General features: G+C 45.6%; 2 protein-coding genes across 10 annotated transcripts in view; one reads left to right on the top strand and one right to left on the bottom strand.

Annotated features, from left to right (window-relative positions):
* Window positions 1-14,045, top strand: part of LOC109427891 (protein Wnt-1) — a 267,059-nt gene extending 253,014 nt beyond the window's left edge. Inside the window, exons 4-8 of the mRNA XM_062851572.1 lie at window positions 3,477-3,597; window positions 3,667-3,929; window positions 4,043-4,189; window positions 4,274-4,395; window positions 11,309-14,045. Of these exons, the coding sequence (XP_062707556.1) occupies window positions 3,477-3,597; window positions 3,667-3,929; window positions 4,043-4,189; window positions 4,274-4,395; window positions 11,309-11,510 (855 nt within the window). The 3' untranslated portion in view covers window positions 11,511-14,045. The remainder of the gene's footprint in view (window positions 1-3,476; window positions 3,598-3,666; window positions 3,930-4,042; window positions 4,190-4,273; window positions 4,396-11,308) is intronic.
* Window positions 1-16,980, bottom strand: part of LOC109428200 (myb-like protein AA) — a 149,995-nt gene that overhangs the window by 66,606 nt on the left and 66,409 nt on the right. The window lies entirely within an intron of this gene.

The following is a 16,980-nucleotide window of genomic DNA, read 5'->3' as shown; positions in this document are numbered from 1 at the left end:
TGTGAAAATCGTTCCCCGGCTGTTGAGTCCGGCTCGTTGCATCACACCTTCCAGAGCGATGCTGTAGAATAGGAATGACGGTCCGTCACCTTGTCGCAGTCCCCGGCGAGATTCGAATGAACTGGATAGTTCACCCGAAACCCTTACGCAGTTTTGCACAACGTCCATCGTTGTGTTAATCAGTCTACTCAGCCTACCAACAAAGCCGTTTTCGTACATGATTCTCCATAGCTCTGTGCGATCGATCCTGTCGTATGCCGCTTTGAAGCTGATGAACAGGTGATGCGTAGGGACCTGATTTTCACGGCATTTCTGGAGGATCTGCCATACGATGAAGATCTGGTCCGCTGTCGGCCGGCCGTTGATGAAGTCGGCTCGATATCTTCTCACGATCTCATTCGGTTCAAGTGACAGACGACGGAAGATGATCTGGGATAGCACTTTGTAGGCAGCATTCAAAATGATGATCGCTTGTAAACTCTCACATTCCAAATGGTTGCCTTTCTTGTGAATGGGGCAGATTACCCCTCCTTCCACTTCTCCGGTTAGGTTTCCCAGTTCCTGACTATCAGTCGGTGAAGACAGATGGCAAACTTATCTGGTTCCATTTTGAGGAGTTCAGCTGCGATACCATCCATGCCCTTACCAGTTGCTTTGTTGGTTTTGTGCTGGTGAATAACATTCTTAACTTCCCTCAGCGTGAGAGTTGACCCATTTCCGTCCTCTGCTGCACTGGCGAACTTAGTCGTTTCCTCCGTGGCCGTGGTCTCCCATGCCTACGTTCTCCATGCCATTCAGGTGCTGATCGAAGTACTGCTTCCCTACCTTTCGATCACGTCACGTCCGTCCGTCCAAGAGGCCTCCGTCTTTATCCCTGCATATTTAGGCTCGCGGCACGAAGCCGTTGCGGGATGCGTTGAGCTTCTGATAGAACTTCCGTGTTTCTTGGGAACGACACAGCAGTTCCATTTCTTCGCACCCCGCTTCTACCAGGCGGTGCTTTTTCTCCCGAAAGAGGCGGGTCTGCTGTTTCCGCTTCTGTTTGTAACGTTCTTCGTTCTGTCGGGTCCCTTGCTGCAGCATTACGGCCCTCGCTGCGTTCTTCTCCTTCAAAACCGTTCTGCACTCTTCGTCGAGCCATTCGTTCCGTCGATTCCGTTCCACGTTGATGACTGCTTTCACTGTACTCCAGCCGTCCTCTAGAGGTGCTTCATCGAGCTCGCCCTCGTCTGGCAACGCGGCCTCGAGATTCTGCGCGTATGCTGAGACGATATCCGGTTGTTTCAGTCGCTCTAGGTTGTACCGTGGCGGTTGCCGGTACCGTACATTGTTGATGACGGAAAGTTTTGAGTGCAGTTTAACCATCACCAGCTAGTGGTCGGAGTCGATGTTGGCGCCACGGTAGGTCCTGACGTCGATAATGTCGGAGAAGTGCCGCCCGTCAATCAGAACGTGGTCGATTTGAGATTCCGTCTGCTGTGGTGATCTCCAGGTGTAACGATAAGGGAGGCTATGTTGGAAAAATGTGCTACGTATGGCCATATTTTTGGAGGCGGCGAAATCAATGAATCGTAGGCCGTTTCGTTCGTCCGCTGGTGGGCGATGAACTTACCAATCGTCGGTTTGATTTCCTCCTCCTGGCCTACCTGAGCGTTTGAATCCCCTGTGATGACCTTGACGTCGTTGCTTGGGCAGCGATCATACTCGCGTTCGAGCTGCGCGTAAAATACGTCCTTGTCATCATCAGTGCTTCCGGAGTGTGGGATGTGCACGTTTATAATGCTGAAGTTGAAGAATCGGCCCTTGATCCTCAACCTGCACATTCTTTCGTCGATCGGCTACCAACCGATCACGCGCCTCCGCATACCACCCATCACGATGAAAGCTGTTCCCAGCTCGCGTGTGTTGCCGCTGCTCTGGTAGATGGTATGATCCTCTAAACGTTCGCACCATGGATCCTGTCCAACACACCTCCTGCAGCGCTACGATGCCGAACCCGCGGTCCTTCAGTAGATCGGCGAGTATGCGGGTGCTCCCTATGAAGTTGAGAGATCGGCAGTTCCACGTACCGAGTTTTCAATCACAAGTCCTTTTTGTTCGCTGGGGTCATTACCGTTGGCCTCGGTTCGTGTTATTATGTTGCTGATTTTCCGTTACAATGTTTTTTTACGGCTGATTCGTAGGGCCTGACACCAACCCCCTTCTTTCCGAAAGACCATAGTGCACAGTTGAGCTTAGAGTCCTTCCCTGGCACTCGGACGTTGATCAGCCGCCCCTAACATGGGGATCAGAGGCTGTTGTGAGCCGCTCCTCCTGGAGAACAGAACCACCCCCCCCCCCCCTTCCCTGTCAGCCTACGACCACAGTACCCACCGGGGTTGGATACCCGATCTTTCCTAAGGTTGCTCATAATTTCCGGTCGGTACCACGAGGGATAGGTTTTGCTGGGCAGAGGCTAGTGGATCACAATGGGATCTGATTTGCGCAGCATACCCAGCCTTTACCGTGCCACAAGTCGCAAACCATTATTATTGAAAAGGGGTCGGTCAATAAACAACTTTAAAGATACTACACCGTTTTTTAACCAGAGATAGCATAGACTGAACGATCACTAACATCAGGCAGCGGACAGCACACGAAATAGCGAACCATTTGGAGAATTTTTCGTTTGAACCAGCTCTCAGCAAGTTGCTTTACCGGGGCTACGCTACCTATATCGCACTGTGGGTACTTCTTAAAGATAGGAATCAGCTCTCAAAAACCTCCATTTCTTCTTAGTGAGTGATTAGTATTTATCCATCCAGCCACTAAATCTCCTCTTGAGAACAGCTGCTCTCCGGAGCCACCATGCAGTATTACTTCAGCTGTCTCCAGGTAGAAGGTATTTAAATATTCCAACTAGTTTTGAAGAGAAAAAACTTGCTTTGCTACTGGATATAATCCTAAATCCTGATGAGATATTACTGTTAAGCTTATCCCGAAAGTGGATCGTGCGTCGTTTGAAGAAGCAATGAATTTCAGACCTAACAGTTTGACATCTTTTCTTCCTAGAATGCATTACCGATCACCATATCGGGTAGTGGAACCATCTCGGAAAGGCTCCTATTTTGGGCATATTTCTGTTAAAACTCAGCCAATTTTGAACTAATTTACACAATTTTTGGAAAGCGGTGAGATATGTTACCGTGTACAAAATTTCAAGTTAATTGGTTTGAAATTGACTGAGTTATAGCGAAGAGTGCTCAAAATACCGACCACTGCCCAAGTGTCTCGCTACGTTCCGTCAAGTTCAACTGGCTTACATACCTCTTTATGTGCGCCAACATGCTTATCAATCTAGACTTGTTTACGATATGAAGAGAGCATTCATTCAAAAGCAGTCTTTATTGGGCTGTTTTCTTGAACATCAACAAGAGCTGTAACAGATAGCTCTGAACATCAATTGAAGTTCTAATGATTATATTTCAATATTTCAGGTTATTGTTAATGCAGCAAATATCGCCAAATATGAGTGCCAAGGATACTTTCAGAACAGTAGGTGGAACTGTTCTGTCCGACGAGGGTCTGACATTTTCTACGGAAATTTCGATGAAAAAGGTGCAAGCCACTAAAACTATAAATACACATTCAAAGAACTCAATAGTTTCTAATTTATTTCAAATTCAGGAAATCGCGAAACGGCGTATCTCAGCGCCATAAATTCAGCATCGTTGGCATGGACCATCACGCGATACTGCACCAAAGGAGAGCTAACCATGTGCACCTGCGACCACATCCAGCGCAAAAAGCACAGCAAATGGACCTGGGGTGGATGTTCGGAGGACGTCAACTACGGCATCAAGCAGGCCCGGCAGTTTGTCGATCCACAGGAGGACCGTTCCACCAGTTTCGGGTTGATGAACCTGCACAACAACGAAGCCGCTCGAAGAGTAAGTAAGTTTTTCTTGATTTTTCCTTTTGTTTCATTCTTTGATTTTGATCCACGTATAGTGAGCTCAATTGGGGCAATCCTTCTAATACGTACTTGTATCAATCCTTACAGACACTGCGAGCTAAAATGCAAAAAGTGTGCAAATGCCACGGGATGTCCGGATCCTGTACGACCCGTGTTTGCTGGCGTCGATTACCGCCGATGAAGCTGATGGCCGACACGCTCGGATCAATGTTTGATGCCGCCGCTCTAGTCAAAGTACGTATTCGAAAAAAAATCTTTAACTAAGATTATATTTAATTTTTTAAAACGTTTGAAAACTGTTTCCGTTCATTTACACAGCCTGTTGAAAACAAAGGTGTCATCAAAAAATTGAAACGGAAGGATTCGCAGTACAAGAAGGTCAACAAGTCCGATCTCGTGTACATTGCAGACTCGCCCGATTATTGCGAGGAGAATGAAAGGTACGTTGAAATGGTATGATGTATTCACTCTTAGGTATGCTGGGTGTACTGATTTCAATCATTATATTAACTTATTATTATTATTATTATTATTTATTAAAGAGGTTTTAGCTTGAGTCATTCGCCTCTGATTATATTAACGAGAAAGAACTTCAATCCTAGAAGTGCGTAGGTATATTGTTAACTATCGTTAATGGTACCGTCAAGGCACCATTCACCGTGGATCTAAGAGGATTCGGGGCAAGTAAGGGCTGTCATTTGACACCAGTCTTATAAACATCGTTGGTGGCGCTTTTAATTGCCTTCATTATATGTTAAAATTAAAGCAATATCCACAGAAGTAGAAAATGTTTCACAAAATTGGGTGATATAGTACAATTAGTAAAGGGTAGTAGGGTCGCCTAATTCCGTGGTAGGTCACCATTCACCGTGGTAGTAGGGACCCATTCACCGTGTATGAGAAATTTTATTCTACTTTGTTTAAAAATGATCAAAACAACCCAGCCAAGGGAATTTTCTTCGTTCAAATTCATTTCAAGTAATAACTTGCAAGATTTTATTAGAAAAACGAATGTTCAAATTTCCAATTTTTTTCTAGATATATGGGACAATATGGGGCACGGTGAATGGGGACCATTGATTTTTAGGGTACCCATTTACCGTGCATTTTTGTTTCAATTAAAAAGTACGAGTAATCGTACTTTCTTGTTAAACTTACTTCGGTAATGCAAAATACATACCTGATATGTGAATTTATTTGCTTTTTGGTGGAATAAAAACGTTTCTACAATTAGTTCATCGCTTAAATCACCTTAGCGCAGTTTTCGTTTTTTCACTATGAATGCAGTGAACGAGCAGAAACCCGCTTCATGTAAACACACTTTAGTGTCAAAATGATACTTTTTAATGTTTCTAATGAGCGTTTTGACATGGTAACAATACATTAGCGTTGTGTTGGTGAAATTAAAGGAAAATTGTCATATCATTCAATCATAATATGGAAATAATGAAAAAATATTCGAAGGCACACGGTGAACGGAGCCCCCACGGTGAATGGCGCCTTGACGGTAATTCATGATGTGATGAAGAACATGCGACGAAAACAAGCGCGATGACTAACTTTGGTTGCGGGCTCGGATCTACCCCAGTAGACCGATGCCACAACAGCAATGCTACCAGGACTTCCTCTCCGCGGCCACTTAATCGCTGTAAGGGTCGATCTCGACCGCAGGGCACCGATATGACCTACGAAACCGAGTTCGAACCCTTGGACCACCTCTTGTACCGCATCTGAATTAGCCATTTTCCAAGTCCACGCGCCACCTCCTCTGTAGCTCCCAGACGATATGGGTAATAGCCGTTGAAACGCATTCCAGCCAAACTCAACCCTACACATCCTCTGGACAAGATTGTGCGGAGTTGTGTCCTCTCCGCATGTGGCAAGCATGCCTGAAACGGTGTAGATACTGTCGGAAGCAACCATGGCCTGTAAGGACCTGTGTCAGATGGAATGTTACTTTCCCATTCAACTATCTATCCTCGGTATCAACCTATGGGTCCACCTTCCTTGGTTGGAACTGTCGCACGCGCGCTGCCATTTGACCATAGAGGCCATCCTGGCAATTCTGCGTATGTCTCTTGTGCCTCGCATTCGAAGCACTCCATGTCCTCCCTGATAAGGATGCCGATAGGCAACATATCAGTGATGACGCACGCAGAGCGCGTCGTGTGACACGGTACGGTACGCGCTCGCAACTCTCAGGCACATCAGCCTGTGAGTACTTTCCAGCTTCCGTCGGTAGCATTTAGTACTTAGCGCGGTGCCCCACGCCGGGCCGCCATACCTAAGTATGGACGTAGCAACACTAGCCAGAAGCTTGCGCTTACTGGCGTACACCGCAGAGCTATTGGACATCATCCGGGACAGTGCCGCAATAGCTGTGGAGGCTCTTTTACAGGCATAATCGACGTGGCTACCGAAGGTAAGCTTATCGTCGATCATCACGCCCAAGTGTTTGACGGAGCGCTTTGACAGGATAGTGCACTCTTCTACACTGATCTCCGTCTGCTGCTCCGACTTCAGGTTGTTAACAACCGTCACCTCTGTCTTGTGGTGAGCCAGCTCCAGTTTCCTGGACCGCATCCACGCCTCCACAACCTTGATCGAGTGGTTGGTAGTCAACTTTACCTCCTCGATCGTTTCACCGTAGACTTCGAGCGTAATGTCGTCGGCAAATCCGACAATCACCACTCCCACTGGGTACTCTAACCTCAACACCTCGTCGTACATGACATTCCATAACACCGGACCCAGGATGGAACCTTGCGGGACTCCTGGTTATGTGAAAGCACTTCCGACCCACCTCCGTGTCGTAGACTAGTACACGATTCTGAAAGTAACTTCCGAAAATCTTGTACAGGTACTCCGGTATCCCCAGACGCAAGAGCGCATCGGCAATAGCATACCAGCTGGCGCTATTAAACGCATTCCTTACATCCAGAGTCACTCCCGCGCAAAAGCGAATTCCCCTCCTCTTAGGCTCGAGTGCTTTCTCGGCGGTTTTTGTAACCGACAAGATAGCGTCTGCGGTGGACCTCCCCTTCCGGAAGCCGTACTGGTTGCTCAACATTCTATTGAGGATGATCTTTTCGAGCACCTTCCCCGCCGTGTCAATCAAGCATATTGGTCTATATGCCGACGGGTCTCCGGGTGGTTTCCCCGCCTTTGGCAATAGTACCAGGCTCTGCCTCTTCCAAGCTTCTGGGAAAACTCCCTCGTCCAGGAATTTCTGCATAGCAGGCCTGAACATCTCGGGAGCCTCTGCAATAGCTACTTTTAAGACCATGTTCGGAGCTCCGTCCGGACCTGGGGCCTTACCTACGCTAAGGGACTTAGCTATCCCCGCAAGTTCCACATCGGTGACCCTCTCCTCATCGCCAGCCCCAGTCCTCGGCTGTCCTACGAAAGGAGGCCAAGGACTAGGATCATGACGCGGAAAAAGTCCTCCAATGATCCCCTCCAACATCTCTGGAGATTGCTCTGTAGGAGCCATCACACCTCTCGTCTTGGCCATAACGATCCTGTAGGCGTCACCCCACGGGTTCGTTTTGGCACTCTGACAGAGACCCTCAAAGCAGGCCTTTTTGCTTGCTCTTATCTCGGTCTTAAGCGCGGCTTTTGCAGCGGCGAACACCACCCGCCGTTCGTTTCGCTCTTCCTCTGACCGTGCTGGCTGCATCCGCCGCCTAGCCCGTAGGCAGGCGCGGCGCAGGTCCGCAATCGCGTCGGTCCACCAGTAAGCCGGTGACCTCCCATTTCTAGGGTGGACTCGCTTAGGCATGGTCGCATCACACGCACGTGAGAGCACCGCTACCAGCTCGTCGCCGGCTAAACCGATTAAGTTTCGCTCACGGCGGAGCGCCTCCCTAAATATCCCTTCGTCGAAGTATGATGTCTTCCACCTGCGAGGGCTTGGCCTAGCCGCCTCTTCTTCTATCCGCTGTCTGCTGTTGTTGTAGTCGATACTGTAGCGAACCTCCAGGTGGTCGTTGTGAGTATAGCCATCATCTACTCTCCAGTTCGAACTACTTGTTAGGCCAGGACTACAAAAGGTCACGTCAATAATTGACTCCGCTCCGTTTCGACTAAAGGTACTCTTGGTACCGACATTAGCCAAGTTGACATCTAAGATGGCCAGTGTTTCTAGCAGGATCTGAGCGCGCTGGTTCGTGAAACGGCTTCCCCATTCCACGGCCCAGGCATTAAAGTCACCCGCTATTACCACCGGCCTTCGCCCTGTTAGCACGGTCGTTAAGCGGTCCAGCATTTGCGTGAACTGCTCGATCGGCCACCGCGGAGGCGCATAACAGCTACAGAAGAAGATCCCGTTTACTTTGGCGACCACGAAGCCCTCATAGGTAGAAGACACCAACTCCTGGACAGGGTATTTACTCGTCGTCCATATCGCCGCCATTTTTCTGGTTCCATCCGCGACCCAGTTGCCGTTGCCGGCGGGTACTCGGTATGGGTCCGATATGATGGCGATATCCGTCTCCCACTCAGAAACCGCCTGACAAAGTTGCTGAGCCGCATCACAGTGGTTCAGGTTCAGCTGCGTTACCTGCACTTTGATTTGTTGTTCACTGCGGCTTTCTTGAAGGCCGGGCACCTTGGACCACCCATCGGATGTCTGTTGTTCGAGGATTTCCCGGTACAGATCATGCAGATGGGCGGACTCGTGCAGCTTTGGGCCTTATGACCTTCAGCGCCGCATCGCCTGCACAGTTTGCGCCTGTCGGGGCCTTTGCAGTCCCACGACTTGTGTCCTGGTTCCAGACACCTGAAGCAAACCTCTGGTGGCTCGGGGAATGTCAGGTGACATACACACCAACCCACCTTCATGCTCCCTACTTTAACGGACTTTTTGACGTCCGCCATAGGTAGCTGAACCAAAGCTATCTGTGTTCCTGCTGGCCCTTTCCGTAGCTTAACGGCTGCGGCGGCCACCTGCACATCGCACTGTTGCCGCAGTGCCGTGACGAGCTCTTCCACTTCGGTGATCTCATCAATGTCCTTGACCTTCAGAGTCGCCTCATGTGTCAGAGCCCTCACCTGCACACCCTCACCAAGGACCTCTTCTGCCAGCCTCTTATAGGCGGCGCCCTTGTGCTCCTTCTGGCGCTTCAGCTCCAGGATCATCTCGCCCGTACGAGTACGTCTAATACTGCGTACGTCGGCTCCAAGACCCTCAAGCTTGGCGTAGCTTCGCATCATCTTCAAGACGTCCGAGTACTTGGAATGATCGTCTTGATGACGATCGCGTCGCCTTTCTCACGCTTGGCACCTGCCCTCCTACGCCTTGGCTTGGCGTCCTGCGCTACTACCTGCGGATTCGCCTTCTTCTTCCTCTTCCGCTCTACCTTCGTCCAAGGGGGGTCCTCCCCTTGGATCGCCCTACTCTGTGGCTGTTGAAAGCCCACCAGCGGTCGCAACCCCTTGTTCCCATCGTTCCGGGATGGGCCAGCCTTTTCAGGCCCACCCTTCCCAGCTTTCCGGGAACCCTGGCTGTGGTCCGACTTTCCGGCATTATTACCGACTTTCGGGGTAATGATTCGCCTGGCCTTACGGGCACCGCCAGACAGCCCCTCGCCTGACGGTTGCCTCGCCCGCTTCTGCGATTGATTGCCCCCTTTGTCGCGAGCAGTCGCTTCCGCCTTATTCGGACTTCCTGCGAAGGAGAAGGCGTCTTTGGGTAAAAAAAAAAGACACTGCACCGTCTTCAGCCAGAGGCTGCACAGACTGAACATTACACTAACACGAGACAACGGACAACACACATAACACCCAGTGGCCCAATGGAGAATTTTCCGTTTGACGAAAAGTTTTCCCCGACTGGAGCGGAAATCGAACCCGCACTCCGAGGTTTACGAAACGCCTAGACGACTGACGCCGCTAACCGCACGGCCACGAAGCCCGGCATTTTCTCATTTGCAGGCTCCGCTGCTGAATGATTAAATCCCACGAGTAGCACGGGAAAGTATGTCCACCACGCCAGAGCCCTGCATTAACGCGGTAAGGGACAGCTTACTGTGGGGGGTGCCCAGGTACCCCACAGGCTCCGTTAAAGATCGAGCATCTTTTTCACCCCCTCGATCACTCATTTCTCAGCACGGTTCGCTTGACACCTTGAATTGGGGTTAGTAGTTCTATTCTTAGCCGGCGACTACGCGGCTGACTCGCAAGCGGGGGGTTCGTCAGGCCCCAGGACTTTCGTCCCTGCTGCCCCATAGTACGGGGCTTGAAATAATCGAAATGTGCTGTGCCGTTCTCAAGAAACGCGGAAATTCTGTCCGCAACTCAACTCATCCCGCAAAAGATTCGTGCTGTGGGCCGAAATATAAGGAGTAAAGATGGAGGCATCCTGGCGAGGCAACGAGAGATGATTGAAAGGTGACAACAGCACTCCGACGAACACCTGAATGGTACACCGGACATATGTAGACAGGAAGGATCGAGACAGTAACTGGGGCAGCCACGTCAATACACTAAATCCTTTTTTTACGCGATGGATGCGTCCGCGCAAAAAAAAGATCGTGTAAAAAAAGTTCGCGTAACTTCGTGAAATCGCGTAAAAAAATCAAAGGGAAATCTTTTTTTACGCGATTTGCCTTCCGCAAATAACCAAAATCGCGTAAAAAAAAGTCGCGTAACTTCGAGAAAATCGCGTAAAAAAAATCGTGCAAAATAAAATCGCGTAAAAAAAAGTCGTGTAAAAAAAGGATTTAGTGTAGTGTGAATATTGCGGAAGTCACTGGAACAATCTGTTCCAAGCCATCTTAGCAAACGAAGTACAGTAGAATCACTTGGCATTATACGGGACCACACGATGAAGGCGACTTGCCCCGCCAGAGCGTCACTCCTCAATAAAGCAGCAACACACTGACAACCTCGTCATGCTACTTATTGTCACTGGTGCTTGCTAGGGGAAGGACAGGCAAGGGGAATGACACTATTCTGTGTTCACACCCCAGTAAAGGAGTAGTCAAAGATGCCATTCAACAGCTCAAGAACTATGCCCAAGTAACATTTTGATAGCCAATTAGTATTTTAGAGGTAAAACCTAATTACTTTTATTTTAGCTTTATGATGGTTTTATGAACCTCTTCTAGTCTATTTGATTAAAAAAGGTTACTTTGGTAAGGCGGCTATCAAGGAGCTGTACACTTAACAATATAAAATGGAACTAACCAAAAAATGTTCAAAAATTAAACGGTCCTGTTCAACAAGTGTCGCGTAAAGTACGTCTGATGACAAGAAGGGTCGCACACCTGAAAATTTGAAAACCTGTTAGCCTACTGACGTAACTAGCACTACATAACATTTTTTTTTAATGTTTCGTTTTCTTTCCTCCAGCTTCGGCATCTTCGGCACTCGGGGACGGTTCTGCAACCGCACATCCTACGGAATCGAGGGCTGCCGGTTGCTGTGCTGCGGCCGTGGCTACCAGACACGAATCCGAAATGTGGAGGAAAAGTGCAACTGCAAGTTTGTCTGGTGCTGTTCGGTCAAGTGCGACACGTGCAATGTGCGCAAGGATGAGTACATCTGCAACTAAGTAGGCGGCGCTGAAGCAGTGACGAAGAACGGAACCGGATGAGAAGTAAATTGATCAGTGTAAATTATTGCCATTTCGCGATTAGAGTAATTATCCACACAATAAGCCATTTCTGCACCAACTGATAATAATGCCATTTTGTCTCGAACTTTTGTATATTTATGGAACTCAAATCTCACTCTGATATATATCATAAAACTTATTTATACGTAAGTCACTTTTGAAGTATTCTCGATGGATTCAACATGTAAATGTGGCGTACCGAATCAAAAAAAGAAACGAATTTGTATCCATATGCTTGTTGTAAGTAATGTACACAACAAAAAGCAGTCCGCATAATTGAATCAGTACTTTTTATGCAGCTAATGTTTAATCTCTGTCCTTGTGAGAGAAGAGTGGTAAACTAATTGTTCGAGTTTCCCAATCTAATCCTATAATCCAAAAATTAAATCGGTATCTTCATTTTTTTCCAGTAGTGGTGTGAAATCTACGCATATCATTCTGATCCTTACTTTCTATATCTCGTAATATTACGAGTATCTCTTTGAGTGTCTGTCTGGGTATTTTGAAGTATGGGTCGCAATATCTGTAAATCTGAGGATATTTTTATTGTAGCAAATGCTCGCGGAATCTAACCTACGCTACTTCTAGAGCCTCAGAGTGCAATTCTGATAACTTAGCAACATTCACTTAGTGATCAAGGTCATCCAAACTATTCTGGAATTAAGACCATTAAGCTCTACAAGCTCTACTTTTGAATCTCGTTCCTTTATCGGCGTAGTTCCTCCAAAAAAATCCTTCAGAAATTCCTTCAATACTTTTGCCAACAATTACTCAAAGAATCCTGCCAGGTATTCCTCCAAGAATTTCTGACAAAAATTTCTTCAAGAATTCCTTTAGGAATTTTTCGACAAAGCCCTCAAAAGTTCTTCCTGGAGCTCCTCCAAGAATTCTACTAGAAATTCCTACAAGATTCTCTCCAGGAATTTCTCCAAAAATTTCTTCAAGAATTCCACTAGGAATTTCTCCAAGTATTTCTCCAGATATTTCTCTATAAATGCCAAGAATTCCTCAAAAAATTCCTCTAGGTGTTCCTCAAAAAACTTCTCCAGGAATTCCTCCAAAACATCTGCCAAGAAATTCTCCAAGCATTCCTCCAGGAATTCCTCAAGGATTTTTTCCAGAAATTACTCAAAGAATTTCTCCAGAAACCTGCAGGAAATCCTCCAGAAAATCTTCCGAAAATTACTCCAGGGATTCATCCGAGATTACTTTCAGGCATTTCTCCAGAAATTCATGAAGAATTTTTTCAAGGAATTTCTACATAAATTACTTCAGGAAATCTTCCAGGAACTTCTTCAGAAATTCCTCGAAGAATTTTTTAATATATTTCTTCAAGAATTCCTCCAGAAACTCCTCCATAAATACCTCCAGGATCCTTTAGGAAACCATTAGAAATTCCTCAAGAAAATACTCCTGGAATGACTTTAAGAATTCGTCCAAGAATTCCTTCAGGGATTTCCTCAGAAATACCTCCAAAAAATTCTCAAGGAATTACGCCAAATTTTTTTCCCGAAATTACTTCAAGAACTTCTTCAGGAATTCCTTAATAAATTCTTCTTAAAATTCCACCAGGAAATCCTCCAGAAACTCCTCCATAAATTACTCAGGAAATTCCTTCAGGAAGTCCTCCAAGAATTATAATATCTTCAGGAATTTCCCCAAGAACTCCTCCAGGAATTTCTCAAAGAATTCATACAGACATTTCTAGAATTCTTCCAAGAATCCCTCCAGGAATTCCTCCAAAAATTCCTACAGGACCTTCCCCAAGAATTTCACCAGGAGCCCCTACTTAATTTTTTTTTCGGGGATCTTGTCAGTAATACCTCCAGGGATTTTTTCCAGAAATTCCTTCAAGAATTCATAAAAAAAAAATCCCTCCATGGTTCTTCAGGAAACCTCCAGAAATTCCTCAAGAAAATACTCCCGGTACAATTCCAGGGATTCCTCAGAGTATTCCTTCAGGGAATTCTCCAGAAACTGCTCCGAGTCTTTTTCCAAGAATTTGTCCAAGAATTTCTCAAGGAATTCCACCAAAAATTTCTCCAAAAAATCCTTCAGGAATTTTTCCAAGAATTTCTCCAGATATTCCACCAAAACTTCTGCAATACTTCGTCCATGAATCCCTCCGGAAATTTCGCCAGGGATTCCTTTATAAGTTCCTCTAGGAAAACCTCCAGGGCTTTTCAATAAAATTGTTCCAGGAAATCCATCAGAAATTCTTCCAAAAATGCCTACAGATTTCCTCCTTGAAATTCCTTTATGATTTCTACCAGGAATTCCTCCAGGAATTTCTCCAAGACATCCGCCGAGAATTCCTCCAACAATCGCTTCCAGAATTCCCTTCCATGAATATTCTAGAAGGAATTCCAAGACTTTTTGAAGAATTTCACCAAGAAACTCTTTGGGAATTTCCCCAGCAATACCTTGAAGAATACTGTCAGGAATTCCTCCAAAAACTCCTACAAGAATTGTTCCAGGAATTTCTCCAGGAATTTCATGAATAATTTTCTGGAGTAAGTCCCAGAGGAATTCCTGAAGTACCTTCTGGTAGAATTCATGAAGTAATTTGTGAGGAATTTCAAAAGAATTTCCTGGAGCAATTCTTAGAGGAATTCCTGAAGAATTTCCTGTAGGAATGTTTGTTGTCAATCCTGGAGGATTTTCTAGAGTATTTTCTGTAAGAATTCAAGGAGAAGTTCCTAAGATAATTCCTGGAGGAATTCACGCGAAGAATTTCTAAAGTATTTCACGAAACAATTCCTGGAGTAATTTCTGGAGAACTTCCTGGAATATTTCTTGGAGGATTTCCTGGAGCAATTACTGGAGTAATTCCTGGAGGAATTTCTGGAGTATTTCTTGGAGGAATTCCTGGAGGAATTTGTAGGGGAGTTCCTGAAGAAATTCCTGTAGTTATTCGTAGAGGAATTCCAGGACTAATTCCTGGAGGAATTTCTGGAATATTTCTTGAAGAAATTCCTGGAATATTTCCCGGAACAATGTTTAGAGGAATTCCTATAGAAATTCCAGGAGGAATTCGTAGAGTAATTTCTGGAGAAATTCTTGAAGGAATTCCTGGAGTATTTGCTGGAGGAATTTCTGGAATATATCCTGAATGAACTCCTGGAGAAATTCCTTGAGGAATGACTGATAGTACACCAAGGATGATTTTCTGAAGGAACCCCTTGATGAATTCCTAGGTTAATTAGCAGTTATTCCTGGAGAAAGTCCTGGAGGAATTCGTGGAGGAAGTCTTTGAGGAATTTCTGGAGAAATCCAGGGCTTTTCAATAAATAACTTCAAAAACTGTTCCTGAAAATCCATCAGAAATTCCTCCAAAAATGCCTACAGATATCCCCCCAGAAATTCATCCAACAATTTTTCCAGGAATTCTTCCAAGAATTTTTCCAAGACATCCGCCAAGAATTCCTCCAACAATCGCTTCTAGAATTTCCTTTCTGGAATATTCTTGAAGGAATTCCAAGACTTTTTTCAAGAATTCCACCAAGAATCTCTTGGTTTCTCCAGCAATTCCTTGAAGAATACTGTCAATTTCCTGTAGAACTTTTTGACGTTATTTTTTTTTTAATTTCCTGGAGGAATTCCTGGAATATTTCCTGTAAGAATTCTTGGAGTTATTTCTGGAAAAATACCCAAGATAATTCCTGGAGGAATTCACGCGAAGAATTTCTAAAATATATCCCGGAACGATTCCTGGAGTATTTTCTGGAGGACTACCAGGAATATTTCTTGGAGGAATTCCTGGAAGAATTTCTAGGGGAGTTCCTGAAGGAATTTCTGAAGAAATTCCTGTAATAATTCCTACAGAAATTCCTGTAGAAATTCCTGCAGCTATCCCTGGAGGAATTTCTGGAATATTTCTTATAGGAATTCCTGAAATATTTTCCGGAATAATGTCTAGAGGAATTCCAGGAGGAATTCGTAGAGGAATTCCTGAAGGAATTCCTGAAGAAATTCCTGGAGTATTTGCTGGAGGAATTTCTGGATTATATCCTGAAAGAATTCCTGGAGAAACTCCTTGATGAATGACTGATAGAATTCCTGGAAGAAATTCAGGACGAATCCCTTTGAGAAATTCCTGGAGTAATTCCGGTATGAATTTGTGGAAGAATTCCAGGAGTACACCATGGAGGATTTTCTGAAGGAATCCCTTTATGAATTCCTAGATTAATTAGGCAGCATCCATTTATTACGTAACGCTAAAATAGAAATTTTTCGACCGCACCCCTCCCCCCTCCGTAACGCTTTTTTGTATGAAAACCCGAAAATTTTTGTATGGGCCGTAACGCTTGGCCATACTCCCACCCTCCCCCTAGAGCGTTTCGTAATTTGTGGATGGCGCCTTAGTAGTTATTCCTGGAGAAAATCCTTGAGGTATTCGTGGAGGAAGTCCGGGAGGAATTTCTGGAGGAATCCCTGGAGTAATACCTGGAGCCCTGGAGGAATTCCTGGAGGAAACTCTAGAGGAATCCCTGGAGGTATTTCAGAAAGAATCCCTCCTGAAGAAATCCCTGGATTAGTTGTAGTAGGAATACCTGAATGAATTCCTAGCTGAGTCCATGGAGGAATCCAAAAAGAAATTCGTGAAATATTCTCTGGGGATAGTCACGTATTTTCGGCAACCAGCACTATTGCTGCCTATGGAGGGTGCAGAGGGGGGAGGTGCTATGTATTTCTTAGCACAACTATTCCTCTTGACCTTGACTATAAAAAAAACTCCAGGGTAAAAAGCTTTAAAATAAAGAAGATATTGCATTTCTACCAGAAGTAGATCGTCCCGGGTGTTTACGGGTTTTGTTTGAATTACTGCCACTATACGAAGTAGGGGATATCGGGGTATAACGCGCCCCCTAAGAATTGAATCGATTTTAGCCATGAAACGCACAATAATGCCCATTCTAGTTGCTGGCATCCTAAAGTTCAATATGTTTGCTTCCAATTATTGAAAATATTGAACCAAATAACGTTGTAGAAGCAAAACTATATTTTTTCAAAAAATTGTTGTTCAAATATGTGTTTTTCATTTTTTCGGGGTAAATCGTCAGCGGCGCCACTGCATGTAATACGCCAAGAAATAACCTGTTCCGGGTGTGGCATGCATCACGGTGTTTGCTCGACGTAAGTGCGGCAGCTAATAACGCAAATAATGCACATTTGAAAGGTTCTGATTTTCGTCTCTGTGTTACTGTAGTCATAATTCAAACGCCAACGGCTGTTTTGGAGTTACGGGGAAGGCCGGTGCATTTTGCCCCATGAGTACTCGCGATTTTGAACCTTAAAATACGCGTTTTTACACTTACAACGGCATTTTTTTGCACAAATCATGAATTTCGAGAGAGCAAAGAGAAAATTATATGAAAATATGAAGTTTTGCCATTTTATTCCATTT

This window comes from Aedes albopictus, chromosome 2 (assembly GCF_035046485.1).
Source record: "Aedes albopictus strain Foshan chromosome 2, AalbF5, whole genome shotgun sequence".
NCBI lineage: Eukaryota > Metazoa > Arthropoda > Insecta > Diptera > Culicidae > Aedes > Aedes albopictus.
The sequence above is the reverse complement of the archived record's forward strand: the minus strand, read 5'-3'. Positions and strand labels throughout refer to the sequence as shown.